Source organism: Ylistrum balloti, unplaced genomic scaffold (genome assembly GCF_031769215.1).
Source record: "Ylistrum balloti isolate Yb309-2 unplaced genomic scaffold, AGI_CSIRO_Ybal_v1 Utg370140, whole genome shotgun sequence".
Classification (NCBI taxonomy): Eukaryota; Metazoa; Mollusca; class Bivalvia; order Pectinida; family Pectinidae; genus Ylistrum; species Ylistrum balloti.
In genome coordinates, this window is record NW_026782147.1 from 232,158 (window position 1) to 247,488 (window position 15,331).

At 34.5% G+C, this 15,331-nt stretch overlaps 1 protein-coding gene across 1 annotated transcript in view; it reads right to left on the reverse strand.

The window, feature by feature from the left end:
- The window catches only part of LOC132550682 (DNA damage-binding protein 1-like), a 29,478-nt gene that overhangs the window by 11,868 nt on the left and 2,279 nt on the right, over positions 1–15,331 (reverse strand). Inside the window, exons 2-17 of the mRNA XM_060214774.1 lie at positions 12,949–13,097; positions 12,302–12,418; positions 11,641–11,786; positions 11,087–11,162; positions 9,717–9,831; positions 9,149–9,246; positions 8,663–8,821; positions 8,064–8,147; positions 7,398–7,514; positions 6,178–6,280; positions 5,811–5,883; positions 3,896–4,004; positions 2,476–2,654; positions 1,528–1,691; positions 1,222–1,329; positions 390–597 (exon numbers count right to left, since the gene is read on the reverse strand). Of these exons, the coding sequence (XP_060070757.1) occupies positions 390–597; positions 1,222–1,329; positions 1,528–1,691; positions 2,476–2,654; positions 3,896–4,004; positions 5,811–5,883; positions 6,178–6,280; positions 7,398–7,514; positions 8,064–8,147; positions 8,663–8,821; positions 9,149–9,246; positions 9,717–9,831; positions 11,087–11,162; positions 11,641–11,786; positions 12,302–12,418; positions 12,949–13,097 (2,005 nt within the window). The remainder of the gene's footprint in view (positions 1–389; positions 598–1,221; positions 1,330–1,527; positions 1,692–2,475; positions 2,655–3,895; positions 4,005–5,810; positions 5,884–6,177; positions 6,281–7,397; positions 7,515–8,063; positions 8,148–8,662; positions 8,822–9,148; positions 9,247–9,716; positions 9,832–11,086; positions 11,163–11,640; positions 11,787–12,301; positions 12,419–12,948; positions 13,098–15,331) is intronic.

Genomic DNA, 15,331 nt, shown 5'->3' on the forward strand with positions numbered 1-15,331 from the left:
CTATATTTTTGTGGTTTTTCCAAAATGACTATTTCCTGGAAATTTGATTTTGTGGATAAATATATATCTCAATAAATCTACTTATATTTATTCCAACAGTTCATGGACACATGAATTCACGGATAAAGAGTACATTGTATCCACAAAATTAAAAAAAAAAAATTCCCCCACTAAAAGAATGATTTCACAGTATAATCAAGTTCAGAAATCTCTAAATATCATTTGTTAAGGAGGCATTATTATATTGTTAAGGAACTATTTTTATTTTATCTTATAACCCATATGAAGCATTCTCAATACAGTGACTTATGAGACAGGATTTTACTTTATCTGAACCCCCAAAACATGTTGGGAGACAAACTTATCAGTAAATATTTGTTTTAACAAACCTATCCGGATAGCCCTCAGAGTTGAGTGGACACATGTGGTTGACCTCCTTCAAGTTGACATTAGAGAAGACAAGTTTGTGGTTACTCGAGTAAATGACAGTTGGACGGTCCGAGCAGGCAAACACATTAGTGGTGGACAGGGATCGGAATGTCTTAAGCACCGTAGGCTGTGTACCCAAAGTCACCTTCCTCTTCTCACAGAAATACCCTGTCAAAGAGCAATACAATATACACAACAAGTTCTGATAAGGTACAGGGAAATACACGAGGTGTGAACCAGAAACATCCTGTCAAATCATACCATGTTCACAAGGTGTTTTGATACTGTACAGGAATATACACAAGTGAGCTAACAGTTGGAGAAAGTTCAGAGTAAGACCGGTGACCATATTAAAGAAATCCGTGAAATTACTTTAACAAGATATGACTGAGCGATTCCAGCTCTGATGAGACAGCTATCTAAGGTTCTTGTAGAAGAGATGGTTCATAAAGGATTACCAGAATTAGGATACTTGTCTGAGGGAACAGATTAGCAAGATGAAGAATTGTAGATCTAGACTGGTTAAGGTTTATCATATTATTTCTTATACTCAGATTTTGTGTAGAAATAGCCACCTAACTTCAGTTATATTGTAACATGACTTAATGAACAGCTAAGAACATGTTTGAACCACTTTCTTCGTACTTAGATGTCAAATTCCATGTTGCATGGCCTTAATGAGCCCAATATGGGACAAACTGTTTGGCAGTGATAAAATTGATTGACCATACAATTTTTTTAAACTGGCGTATGTTGTGTTTACTCCCTACTTGTGATTTATATCCTCTTTACCTGTGTCAATGATGAGATTGAAGTAGAAGAGTGAGCCGTCACCTAAAGCACACAAAAGGTAATGAATGCCCTCAAACGTCGTCATCAGTATCGATCTGGGAATGATCTCTGTAAACAACAATTTTATAATATAAGACCAAGGGCAACAAAAACAAAGTTATGGAATTTTGTTACATTTCATTTTGTTTCCAAAAGTATTGTTCCACACACAAAACCAGGCCAGAATGAATCAATTTTTGTTTTTTTTTAAATTTCTAGTTAAAATACTTAGCAATAACTTTTTAAAATTTCAGGTAATAACATTACCTCCACCCAGCATTTCCACATTCAGACTTTCAAATGTTGGCAACCTAAGGACCCTTGCTGAGATGTCTGTCCACAGTCCTACGGCACAGAGCTCAGCTTGGTCAGAACCTTCCCTTAGAGGTGTAATGTCCACACAGGCAACTTCGTGGTCCATCGTTGTGTTACTGTAAAAGTTTTTATCATTAGAATTCAGAATAAGGAGTCCTAAGGTCAGTAAAATGATTGTTATTAGAAAAGTTTTACAAGTTAGTAGGGATAAGGAACCATTACAGAAAGAATATCAAGAAGTATGTGACCAACCATCAATATCAGGCTTATCTTTAGAAACTCTCTTACAACTTTCATCTGATCTAGTAAATAATTCATTTCCCATCTCTCAAACAAGTTTTCACTTTCAACAGAACTATCCTATTATTGATGCATTTCCGAACTTTTATCACTGCCACTCTCATCAGCAACAGTGTCTGTCATCTTGCTGATATTTCTGATGCAAACATGAAAGTTCAGAAGTTCCAAAGTCAGATACAGGTCAAAGTAATTATTATCAAAAAGGAAAATAAACATTTGTGCTGATCCATGCTTAATTTAGGAGAGTGAATTTCCATGTTACTATTTATAACTATAGGTAGTGTGCAGATCATATACATATATGCTGCTGGCAGTTGTGGCTGTACTCGGCCAATCAAACGCATGTATTTGGTACTGCTCTCCATCTCCATTTTCCCTCCAATGATCCAGCTTTTAATGCCCAAATGCATTACAGCATGACCATCAATGTTTCAATGTGTGGAGTATTAAATCTACTTGATTCTACCTAAGCCACATAACTTTATTCTTCTTGAGCTCTTGTCCAATCCAATGCCACACATAATGAATTTAGCTTCCCCTACCCAACACCTAGTCAATGATTTTCATCTCCCCCACCCCACTCCCCACCTTAAAATTTACCTGATTTCTTTAACCTCGCCCTGTCCTATCTCCAGATAGTAGAGTTCACTGCCAACAGCAACCACAGCCTGGGCAGTATTACTTGAAGCCAGACTTATATTCTTTCCACCAGCATGTTTCCACTCACTGACCAATTGATGGGACTCGCAGTTAAGTAGTCGTACAGATATGGGAGTTATCTTTAACGAAAAGAACGAACACTCATAACATACTACATATTTCTATAACATAATTAACATTAAAGTATTCTTTCTATTTCATATAAAGAAATACTACAATACTTATATTTCTTCATATATAACGTTATATAGAAGATTTTTTGTTTGTTTGATGGTTCAAGTGTTGTGGTTTTATCCTGCTGCTTCCTCTATTAATTTAATTTTCAATCTATCTGTTTTTTGTAGTTTTATTCCATTCTAAAAAAAAAAAAAAAGAAAAAAAAGATGCAAGAAAGAAATGAAAAAATTGAAACCCCCTTAAAAATATTGATTTCAACAGGCAATGCACTATCCATTCAGTTAAGCTCCAATCACTTGTTGACCTCTCCAACATTCAAAAGTCACACTGCAGTTTGCAGAGGCCACACACTTTTCCTAATATGTATCCATAAATAACCTTACAACTTAATAGAAGTAACATAAGTAAAAGTATTACTAAAGATGTACAAAGGTCTTGTTTCATGATAAATTAAATCTTCACCCATTCAAATTCCATTTACAATGATATTTCTCAAAGAGACCAACATAAACTTGAGTCCATCTATCAAGTTGTTTTTAAACAATCTTTTATTTTGAAAACTTTTACACTCTATAAAAAATTTGCAAAAATGATTATTGTAAAAATTCACCTCTGTTAATTACGTACCTGTACAAAGTTACCTATTTTAATTTCCATTGCAGTATTCTAACTGGTTTATAGTAAACAAAAGGCTGATCAGGTGTTCCTCCAATGACAAGCATATGCCTTCTTATCAGCATGACAGGGTATTGAATTTAAACATGTCCAGTCAATACTTAATCTATAGAACAGGGTTATGGCTTGTATTTTTATCATTGTTTAGTTGCAATGCTATCACAATGATCACTACATTATAATTCTGTGCAATAATGACTTAAAATTGTTTGGAAAATATGAATTCATATGATTTGAAGAGTCTCTAGTCTCTAATCCAGCTGTAACTGTCCTTAAACTTTTAAATTAAATTCAGCTCTTTGTTTGTAAAACAATTTGAGTTGATGATTTTCTAAAACATAGTAAACATTACATTTTGAATTTATTTTCTTCTAAACATTTGCCTTAAAAACAACCAAATATATAGTGTGTGAACAACCAATAAAATAGTGTTTTATAAGAAATTTGAAAATGAGAATCAAAAGTTCTAGCTTATGGCAAAATTCTTTCATCATAGTAGAGCCTTTACCTGTAGCAGCTGATTGTGGACAACATTAGCACACAAAAATGTCTGTTGGTCTGGCTCAAATCCTGCCAACTCTGTCTCCTCAACTTCCTCCCCATTCAACATCAATACTCTGTCATAACAGCAAATTATTCTCTTTGTCAGAAAGTACAATACTAGCTCGGAATGATAAAATAGAATCATATAATACCATCATTTATCATCTGATAGAATTAAGGCATTAGTATATAAGCTAGTCATTTTTGCAGGGATGATAACTTCGCTATGTCATGGTACAATAATATGATCGCTAAAAAATTAACCCATATATAAGGAGTTTCATGTAGATTAGATGTCTTTTGCGTCCAGATCATCAAATTTTTAGTTGTTAAAATATAATTCAATCACTTTAAGTATTGATGAAAACGTTTTGACCCATGATAACCACCAGATATATGGTAAATTGCAGTTTGGTAAATGCTAAAAACAAAAATTCTTAAGCTTTAAATTGAACAGGAGGTTTCTTGTCTCTGAATCAGTCATCTGTGTTTGAATGTCATGGGTTATTGTTAATTCAATACCTCAGAGTCTACAATATCCAAAACCAGTGTCCCAATCTATAATATCCTATATCAGTGTCCCAGTCTACAGTATCCTATATCAGTGTCCCAGTCTACAGTATCCTATATCAGTGTCCCAGTCTACAATATCCTATATCAGTGTCCCAGTCTACAGTATCCTATATCAGTGTCCCAGTCTACAGTATCCTATATCAGTGTCTCAGTCTACAGTATCCTATATCAGTGTCACAGTCTACAGTATCCTATATCAGTGTCCCAGTCAATAATATCCTATATCAGTGTCCCAGTCTACAATATCCTATATCAGTGTCCCAGTCTACAATATCCTATATCAGTGTCACAGTCTACAGTATCCTATATCAGTGTCCCAGTCTATAATATCCTATATCAGTGTCCCAGTCTACAGTATCCTATATCAGTGTCACAGTCTACAGTATCCTATATCAGTGTCCCAGTCTATAATATCCTATATCAGTGTCCCAGTCTACAATATCCTATATCAGTGTCCCAGACTACAGTATCCTATATCAGTGTCCCAGTCTACAGTATCCTATATCAGTGTCCCAGTCTATAGTATCCTATATCAGTGTCCCAGTCTACAGTATCCTATATCAGTGTCCCAGTCTATAATATCCTATATCAGTGTCCCAGTCTACAGTATCCTATATCAGTGTCCCAGTCTACAGTATCCTATATCATTGTCCCACTCTACAGTATCCTATATCAGTGTCCCAGTCTACAGTATCCTATATCAGTGTCCTAGTCTACAATATCCTATATCAGTGTCCCAGTCTACAGTATCCTATATCAGTGTCCCATTCTACAGTATCCTAAATCAGTGTCCCAGTCTACAGTATCCTATATCAGTGTCACAGTCTACAGTATCCTATATCAGTGTCCCAGTCTATAATATCCTATATCAGTGTCCCAGTCTACAGTATCCTATATCAGTGTCCCAGTCTACAGTATCCTATATCAGTGTCCCACTCTACAGTATCCTATATCAGTGTCCCAGTCTACAGTATCCTATATCAGTGTCCTAGTCTACAATATCCTATATCAGTGTCCCAGTCTACAGTATCCTATATCAGTGTCCCATTCTACAGTATCCTAAATCAGTGTCCCAGTCTACAGTATCCTATATCAGTGTCCCAGTCTACAATATCCTATATCAGTGTCCCAGTCTACAGTATCCTATATCAGTGTCCCAGTCTACAGTATCCTATATCAGTGTCCCAGTCTATTATATCCTATATCAGTGTCCCAGTCTATAATATCCTATATCAGTGTCCCAGTCTACAACATCCTATATCAATGCAAGAGAACACATTTTGGTACCAGTCCATTTTATAATTTACCTTGTCTGACCAACAAAGGAGAGCACGATCATGTTGTCATAATCCGTTGAATTGACGCGCAAAGACCAGATACCTGTATAAACAAATATATATACATTGTAGATATCAATGACCTACCAGATATCCAGATAAATTCTAGATTAATTTATAGTAGTTTATATTAGCATTAAGTTTGTTTTCCCATCAAGAAACCAAGAGCCTTAATGTATGTATGTGTATCAATAAATTGATAAATGAAATATTGTTTAAACTCATTTTATCTTGAGTTAGATGTTTAATAATTTGTCTTCTCAGCAAAATATAAAAGAATGTTTGTAAATTCCTGGAAGATTTGTAAATAACATCCAAAACCTAAAACCATTTATACCTTTGATTCCAGGCAAGTCAATACTAGCATGTTCATGAATTCCTATACCATTCCTAATAATACGAAGGGACCCTTCTTTGTAAGCTCCAGAGCAGGTCACAAGCTGTGGGACAATTTACAATAAGAAAGTTTTATGAAATCACAATTTGATGTTAAAGAACATTAAAACTGGTTTATTTGGATTGTCATTATGATATTAATCTAATGCTTATTTCACTAACTAAATCAGACTGAAATGTTCTTTTTGATTTCCTCAGTAAAAGTATTTTCAATAAATCTGTTAAACTTTATTGCTGAAGTGATTACTTAACCCATTTTGATTTTTCATTTCTTTGTAGACTAATCTTAGAAAACAAAATAAAACCAATACACTTATATCATTCACAATTAAAAATAAACATGACATATTCATAAGATTCTCATCTACCTTTGAACTCAGTGATACTACAGTGGAACCCACTTAATATCACGTCTGTTAATGTCACTTTCTGGTTAATATCACATTTTCTTGAAACACCTATTTTTCTCTATATATTCTATGTAATCCAACATCTGAAAGTGTCACTTATTTTCATTTAAGCAATGCTTAATATCATTTTATTTTTTTATTTTAACACAGGTAAATCATGGTCAAGTGAGGACAGGAACTATGGATTAATGTCATACGTCACACCAGGATGCATTGGGGGAACATCATCACTGCCCTACTAGCCAACATTTCACACCTTGCGATTCTCGAACAAAAAGATTGACCCGCTTACCTGTAAGGTCCCGCTAGGTTGAAGGAAGTCTAGTGTGTTTGTTTTTTTAATAGGCTAGTGCATTTCCGATACAAACCTTAAAATGCTAAAATAACAGATTTGAACTTCAGATTTCACAAAATGAAGTCTGGATAAGGTATAATTTATCATAGAAAATTTTCACACATGCCTGGAAGGCTTCACTGGGCTGCATACTTCTTTGCTGATATCGTAATCAATTTTCTCAAATGATGCATTCGAAGTAAAAAGTGTATCGTATTGAATGAAGATTGGAAACCTAACTGGTTAGAATATCAGAATGTCAACATTTTAATATTTTTTCAAATCATTTCTTGCTTGAATTATCATGAACACTGGCTTTTGTTCTCTCTGATATTATCTTCAAGATTCTCATCTGCATTTGTTTGGTTGATTATATCATTAAGAATCTCACTTGTCTTTGTTCTAAGTGATTCTCACCTGTCCTTGTCCCTGTCGCTCCAGATCCACCACACACATATCCAGGATGGGGCCTAAGTTTGTGAACCTCTCCATCTCTGTCACATAGGAACCGTTGTCATCTGACTCAACATCCAGCTGGAAAGTTTCCGATACAAACAATTACATCTTAACTCTAGTAATATCAGATTTACTCTATTTAAGTAAATTTCATCATTCTGAACATTTGATGTGTATTTTTTCTGTCTCATCATTTTATCTATTTGAGCACACTTTGTGTATTTGAGAACACTGCACTGATTTGTTTTCACTTTATACATTTTCCATTACCAGAACACAAAGAATTTTTGAAACATAATGCCGCCAGTTGCACCATAATGAATATCACATGGTCATGGTACTACCAGAAAGGTCAAGGAAGACACATGTCAGATATGAAAGCCCTAACTCTTATGGTTCAATAGTTGTGGCCAATGTTATAATATTTCATATGTAGGTCAAAGGTTTCAGTCAAGGTCACACAGTCAAAAAATTTTGGAATCACCAGAAAGGTCTTGTCAAAAGAAACACACATGCAGAGTAAGAAAGCCCTACTCCTTATGGTGCAATAGTTATGGGCAAGGTTAAACTTGACAACAGACAAACAAAAAGAAATATCTTTTGATCCCAGGACATAAAAAGTCATACCTTGATGAGCTGTGAGTCACCGAGTCTGGATCCTAAATATACAACCCCATTGTCTAAGTAGGTAATGCACTCTGCTACTGTAGTCTGCAGAGAGAAACAAATAAACATAAATTTTTCTCAGATATTAATGTGCCAAATACTGTATAATACAAGAACGTTTTTGACAATAGTTTGACAACAGAATAAATGATAACTGCATCTGCTTTTATGAAATCTTATCTTTGTTTTTGCTCCATGAAATTTTATGAATCAGATTTCTTTTATCATTCTTGCTAGTTTTTTGTCTGAAATACAACACACAGAGCTTGGACTAATAGCATAAAACTAGCACTGGCAAGTTAGCCTTGTGTCCAACACAGAGCTGGGACTATAAAGCTTTGTTTCTAACATAAAACACAAATCTGGGACCAGCAAGCCTTTTGTTCAAGATACAACAAAGATCTAGGACTAAAGAATTTTGTGTCTATAATTAAACATGGACAGCTTGGACTAGCAAGCTCTATCTGAGATAAGGCAAAGAGAACTTGGTCTAGTAAACCTTGTACCTGAAACACAAGACACAGAGCTAGGACTTTTTTCTGAAAGTCCTAATATTTTACCTCTCCAAGTAACTCCACTTTCAGATTTTTTACGACAATTGTAGAATCCATCTTTTCTTCCTTCTCCAGTAGCAACATAAACAGTCTCCCCATCATATCTCCTAGGAGGTACCGGGAACCATTGGCATCCACTTTACCGTGACATGTCAGTGTACTTTGCTAAAATTTTGAAAAAAGAACTTAGGACTGCATGCAATGTCATTGATTCACACAAGACATCTTGGTATTGTCAGCTACCATATGAATGTTTCAGTATTGGACACAGATAATCTTCTATGTAACAGATCAACAAACATACATATCTTTATATAACAGTAGATGTTGGAGTTACACAAAAGTTAATGGTTTTCTATTTAAAAAATACAAAAAAAAATATCCTTATACAATTCTTACAGTAGATTTAAAAGCATTCATGGTAGAAATACAACAGGTTAAGTAACAATAGCAATCACGATGATGGTTGTCATAACTCAACTGAATATTTACCTTAATAGCAGGAGGAGCTATAGGTATGAAATTATCTCCCTTGTGATATGTAATGATTTCCTGGCCGATAATTAAAGCTCCACCAAAGGGCTCCGGCACTGATAAAAGAAATTGTTTCAAGGTACACTAATGATTGCTCATAGTATCTACAACAACACAACCATCTCAGTCTTTTGTTTAAAGCCAAGCTGTTCAGAAACCATTTTACAATACCTCTAGCAGAATTTTGAAAATCTCTGGAGTCAAAACAGAGACAATACAACACGAGAAATGCTCAGGATCTCCTTATGCTCCATAAATTGTAGACTAGAATTAGGGGAGAGATGACTTGTTTCTTGTCTCGACTTGGAGAAAATATGTTTCGAACAAATGCAGACCTTCAAAGTAAACCTTAATTCCAAGATGATTCATAAGATAATCTTCCGCCAGTGGTCATTTTCATTTTGCCTCATTAAATATTTATGAATTAAAAGTGTGCAAAGACTTTCATTTTATAAAGTAAGATGTAAAACCAGATTTTCTTCTGTGATAATAATGACATTGTTTACATCATCATATTAAAGTGTACCTGCAATGACCATGCATGCTTCTGTTTCAACATTATCTTGCTTCCAAGGCCCTTTCTGAAACTCTTTGTCTCTCAGTGATATTTCATAGGTCTTAACATGCCTTCCATGTTGATCCTGAAATGTAACATGAGGATACTGTAGAATGATCAATTTTCATGGGCATTTTATTTTCATTAAATTTATGAGTATGCTTTATCATAAACATAAGTTTAGATCTGGTGGATTTATCAAGGAAATCCAGTGCAAACAAATGCATTTTGTAAAACAACAAAACTTAAGTTCAATGAAAATATGTGATTTTCACTATGCACAAATTAAGATAACCCATCACTTTTGAAGATTCTGTGACATCCTCACAAAAATCTATAATAGCTGATATTATGTATTTATTATATTTTCATACCAAAAATCAAACTAGAAAATGTTTACAACACATGAATGCCCCTACTCCTCTGCAAACTAAAATCTGTGAGATGCAGAACTTGATGATATCAAAACTACGGGGTAAACATGAATAATATCTCTTCATATAATGTCTTTTCTGAACAAGATGCGACACAACAGGATGGTATGGACATGTGTAACTACTGGTATATGTCCCTCCTTTCACCCATCACCCCACCATAAAAGCACAGGAGCATAAAAAAGGCAGGAAAAGAGGAGGGAAAGGAATAAGAAACAAGGAGCCACAAAGCGTGGCATTATCCCCCGTATCCAACTGTCAGTGTAAAACCCAAATATGATATAGATATACCAGTATAACAATTAGTTTGTGACGTCACTCAACTACGTACTGATACTATCGCCTGAAGATCAAATAAAGTGAAAGTGGTAGTGCAATATGTAATGTCTTCATTTGTCAATTATCAATTAAATTTCCTTGCATCTCCTCAACTTCAACATTATATATATATATCTTATATATCAACCATATAATAAAAGTTTATATCTTGATGTAGACCCTGTGTGTTTGACTGTTGATATTTTAATAGACTTGGTATTGGTAATACAAGAAGTTACATGAAATTGAAAAATTTTATGGTAACGGAATAAAGATAAATAATAAAATGTCCTCAATAAAAAAAAAGGCACAACTAGGGCACTAACCTAACATATACAGAAAGTTTTGTTTAGTGGAACGGTTTTGAAGTTGTAGCCTGGAAAGGAAAGTAAACACTAATTTTGTATTTTTGGCTGTGATACAGAAGTTTTGTGAAGTTGAGTTGAAAGGTTTTCAAGTTATAGCTCGGAAAATCCCTCTGACAGATGCATGCATGGATGGACGAAGCCTAAGTTAAAATCCCCTGCTAACGCATTTTTTTAGGGGATGAAAAAGAATTAAACTTAAAATCTCACAAAAGTAGCCTACCTGGTGGATGAGGATGAGTGTGGGTGTTGTACAGCCATGTAGGAACTGCATGTCAACGACAATCTGCTCCTCTAATCTGTCAGTAGAAACACTTAAATGTCATAATATACCCACAACATGTACAGTATTTACATGGATCAAATTAAAGGGTCAACTGTCTAGAAGACAAGTCGCTAGCTAGAAATTGAAATTCAACAATGATTCAATGCATTGGAAAAAAAACTAACTTATTATCACTTACATAATTACAAATGTTTTTGACATAAGATGGAAAAGTAATACTTATAAAAAACAAAACTTTGAAATATTATAAAATGTTCAATATGACCATCATTCTGAAATTTGTAAAGTTTTACTATATGTGGCAGTTCTACTCTCCAAATAAATCTGAGGTGAATCAAGATATTGTTTGAATGTGAGAAAATGGACTGCAAGTGCGGAAGTACTTGACCACAATACAGTAATTTTAAATATTAAAATTCTATAATGAAATAATGATTCGGAGTAAATTCAGTTGAATAGTTAACTTTACATCCAGCATTCTTTCACTTTACCTGATGTTGAATGCTTTTAATTCTTTATTTTCACGATCAAGGGGGATAACTTTGAAAAGGCCATCATACAAGCGAAGGCCTATTACACGACACAGCGGATCTATGATGCCAATGATTCCAGTTTCTGATGGTCTTCCAATCCGATCCTATTTTAAGATGCAGCAAACATTAAACAACATCACATATCATAAATCATTCATCTGCTATTAAAGTCAAAAGATTAATTTGACAAACTACCATTTTTCAGAAAACTTACTTTAAAAATAAAAGTTTTACAATATTTCTTCACAACAAAAGGAAAAAATGTTTCTTACACAGAATTTACTGAACATGAACCAAAAATTTCAAACCTCATTTCCATAAAATTTACTGAAATGGACAGCTGAATAATAACTAATTTTCTACCATTTAATTCTATGTTTACATTTTGAAACTCCAATTTAGTTAAAAAGTCAAAATGAAAGACAAATGGTAAAGCACAAGTTGAACACCACCTTACATGCTGAAATATAATGGTTTGCTAAGGAACTTTTAGTTTGACAGGCAATATATAAGCAATCACATTAAAGAATCTACCTATGGTAGTCTTTAAAAGAAGTGACCGCAATTTGATTTCTTAATCCATCAAGACAATATTTATACAATGTATTTATGATGTTACCTGGACATTTCCATGGGCTCTGGTTATAATATCAATGTTGTCGCCATTCTGATTACATTCAAGAATCATTGCATTGTACCGTGACGTCAGGAGAAACATAAGATCCTTGCTTTCACCCTGTAATGTAATTTTCCTTCATTATATTCACCCTGCTATCTAAATTAAAAGTAATTTATAGTGGTGTTTCGATTAATCAGTTTCATCTATAATAGCTATTTGTTTGTTTTTTCATTATTTGTCAACCAACTGATCAATTACAATTTTCAGTAGAAAAATCATAGTTTTTTAGATAAACATTTACTCAGTTGAACTCCTGGTAAGTATCAAAAGACAGCATTAATCTAAGTACCTTCTTTTTTAAATCCATCTGAAGATACCATTTCGACAAAGCAAAACATGAATGCCTGCATTGCCCTCAGCACATTTAAAAAAGTGAAACTTTACACAGAATGTGTAAGGGGAGATAATTCAATGGAACAGGCAGCCAAGCAATAGTGGAATAATATGAACTCCAGATACATTTTCAATATTATGTGCATAATACAAGATCCATCATTCTATTTACAGAAACAGATAATTGATAAAGATTTTGGAACCTGTTTCCACATTAGTAATTTCCCCATTAATTATAGTGAAATATAACATACAGGAGGTCGAAACAGTTCCATCACTGCAATTCTTCCATTGATGCCAACTTCCTTGATAGGGCGGAGCCCTTCTGGGGTAACAACATAAATTTCTAGTCGAGTGTTACGAGCGATGATCAAATTGAGGTCATCAGAAGAAGTGAAATTTCCTGAAAAGGAAGAAAAAAACAAATGCAAAGTCCGAGTTAAAATGAATTCGACAGGCAAGTAAATCATGTTTTGAATAATGAAAAGATTATTTGGTTTAGTCTGGTTTATTGTTGCTTTATACAATTGACAACCAGGGCCATGAAAAAATGTGCCAGCTAGGTTTGGGTGGTGGATTAAAGCTGGAGTTCGTACAGAAAAACCACTGACCTATGACCAGAACCTGACCACTGCGACCTGGAGGTGAAGGACTAATGTTTAAGACGAGGCATTAACCACTGGACCACCATGTCCCCTTATAGTGAAGATATGAGGTCATCAGTTCATAAAGAGCCGAATGTAATACAAGCTTTGTGTTTGGCATTAAACATTAATACACTACAACCAATCATACATTGTTAAAGTCATTTTAACATTATGAATTAGCTTTCAAAGGTATTCTTTATCACCTTAGCTTATGTTTTACTTAAAGCAAAAGGTAGAATATCATTAAGAAATAATATCATAGATGTGTGGAATCTAAATAATGTTCTGCAGCAGCTGGGACATGTACGTATACCCAGTAATAGAAAGGATTGTAAACTGACCATATTTCTTCCTTAAGCTACAGCCAAAATATTAGACCAACCTATCAATAATGTGTTTGTAAACCATTTTTTTCAAAAGAATATATACTCGTCAAAGCCCCCTCTCAGTATCTAATCTTATCTACCATATAGGCCTGTGTCCATTCCTACTAACTTGTAGAATAAAAACATTTTGTTAAGTACTGTATATGTAATGACATTTTAAGCATACTTTATCGTCTTCTCAAATTCAAACTGAACATAAAGATAAGATATAGGAAAAGAATGTCCGACGTTTCACTCCCACCCTGTTTCGCATCAAGACGGTTCGCAACTACTTTAGACGGTTTGCCCCAGTTTTAAATTTTGAAAAACATGTTTCGCCCCCAAAGGAAAAAATTGACATGGATCAAAGCATGACGCTGGAACTTAAGCAGAAAGCCATTTTCCCGTGTTTTTACAATTATACATATTTGTTGACATGCCATTTTGTAACGATAAATGTTGTGTTAAATGTTATATACACAGTTGTACTTAACGACACACGCAGGACACGCATTCAGAACAGTTGTCTACAGTACAGACGTAAACTACAAAACAATTTTACCTAGAGTGGGGGTTGAGATATGGAGCCTATGAGGAGGGATAATAAATCACGTTGAATCTATACTTCCTTGTCGATATTACAGTATTACATTCTTTGCAAAACTCCACCATTTAACAATGATAGTAAGTATAAACTATTGGACTATATCGCTGTAACCTTGTGACAGACAAGCTAACCACGGTAATATGCGATAATGGGTGCGAAACATCTTGGTGCGAAACGAGTTGGGGGTGAAACGTCAGGACACCATAGGAAAACATCAGATACCGCAAGTTTAAACAGACTGGAATAGTTACTCCAAGAAAAGAATAATGTTTATACAACTGTTATGTTTACAGTCCAAGGTGGCTCGTGCAAGGAAAACTGTAGGCTTATGACTGTCATAAATTAGCTGAGCTTTTGTGGAAGGTGTCAGCCACAGATTGTAATTCTGGTCACAGTACAAGATTTTGATGTATACATACAAGGCAATAAATGGAACAGCTCCTGAATATTTGCAGGAACTTGTCACCGTTTATCGGCCGTCACGATCACTACGATCGGAGACAGAATCCTTGTTGTGCGTTCCGAACTCTCGGACTGTGACTTATGGTAACCGATGATTTGGAAAGGTAGCGGCCACTTTGTGGAACAGCTTGCCATCTGCTACTAGAAAGTCAAAATCCCTGGTCAAATTCAAGAGGGATATTAAAACCCACCTGTTTACGTCTGCATTTTAGACTCTCACGCAGACGTCCTGTATATACATACTTTCACCACTACTTACTTGATTTGGTTACTGTGTTACATATGTTGATTACTGTGTTATACATGATCTATAAATTTTGTAGTAAGATTATTATGTAATTGTGAAGCGCATTAGAGTATTTTGTCAAAATAGATAGTGTGCTATATAAATGTTGTATATTATTATTATTATTACTATTTACAAAACTTCAATAAAATATCCAAAATGGCACTTTTATCATAAAAGCTCACCAACATGAGATGGCTGCTGTCGGCCATCTTGAATGCACAACTAGGGACAAAGGGGAAACTGCATATGAAATTTGAGAAAGATCCA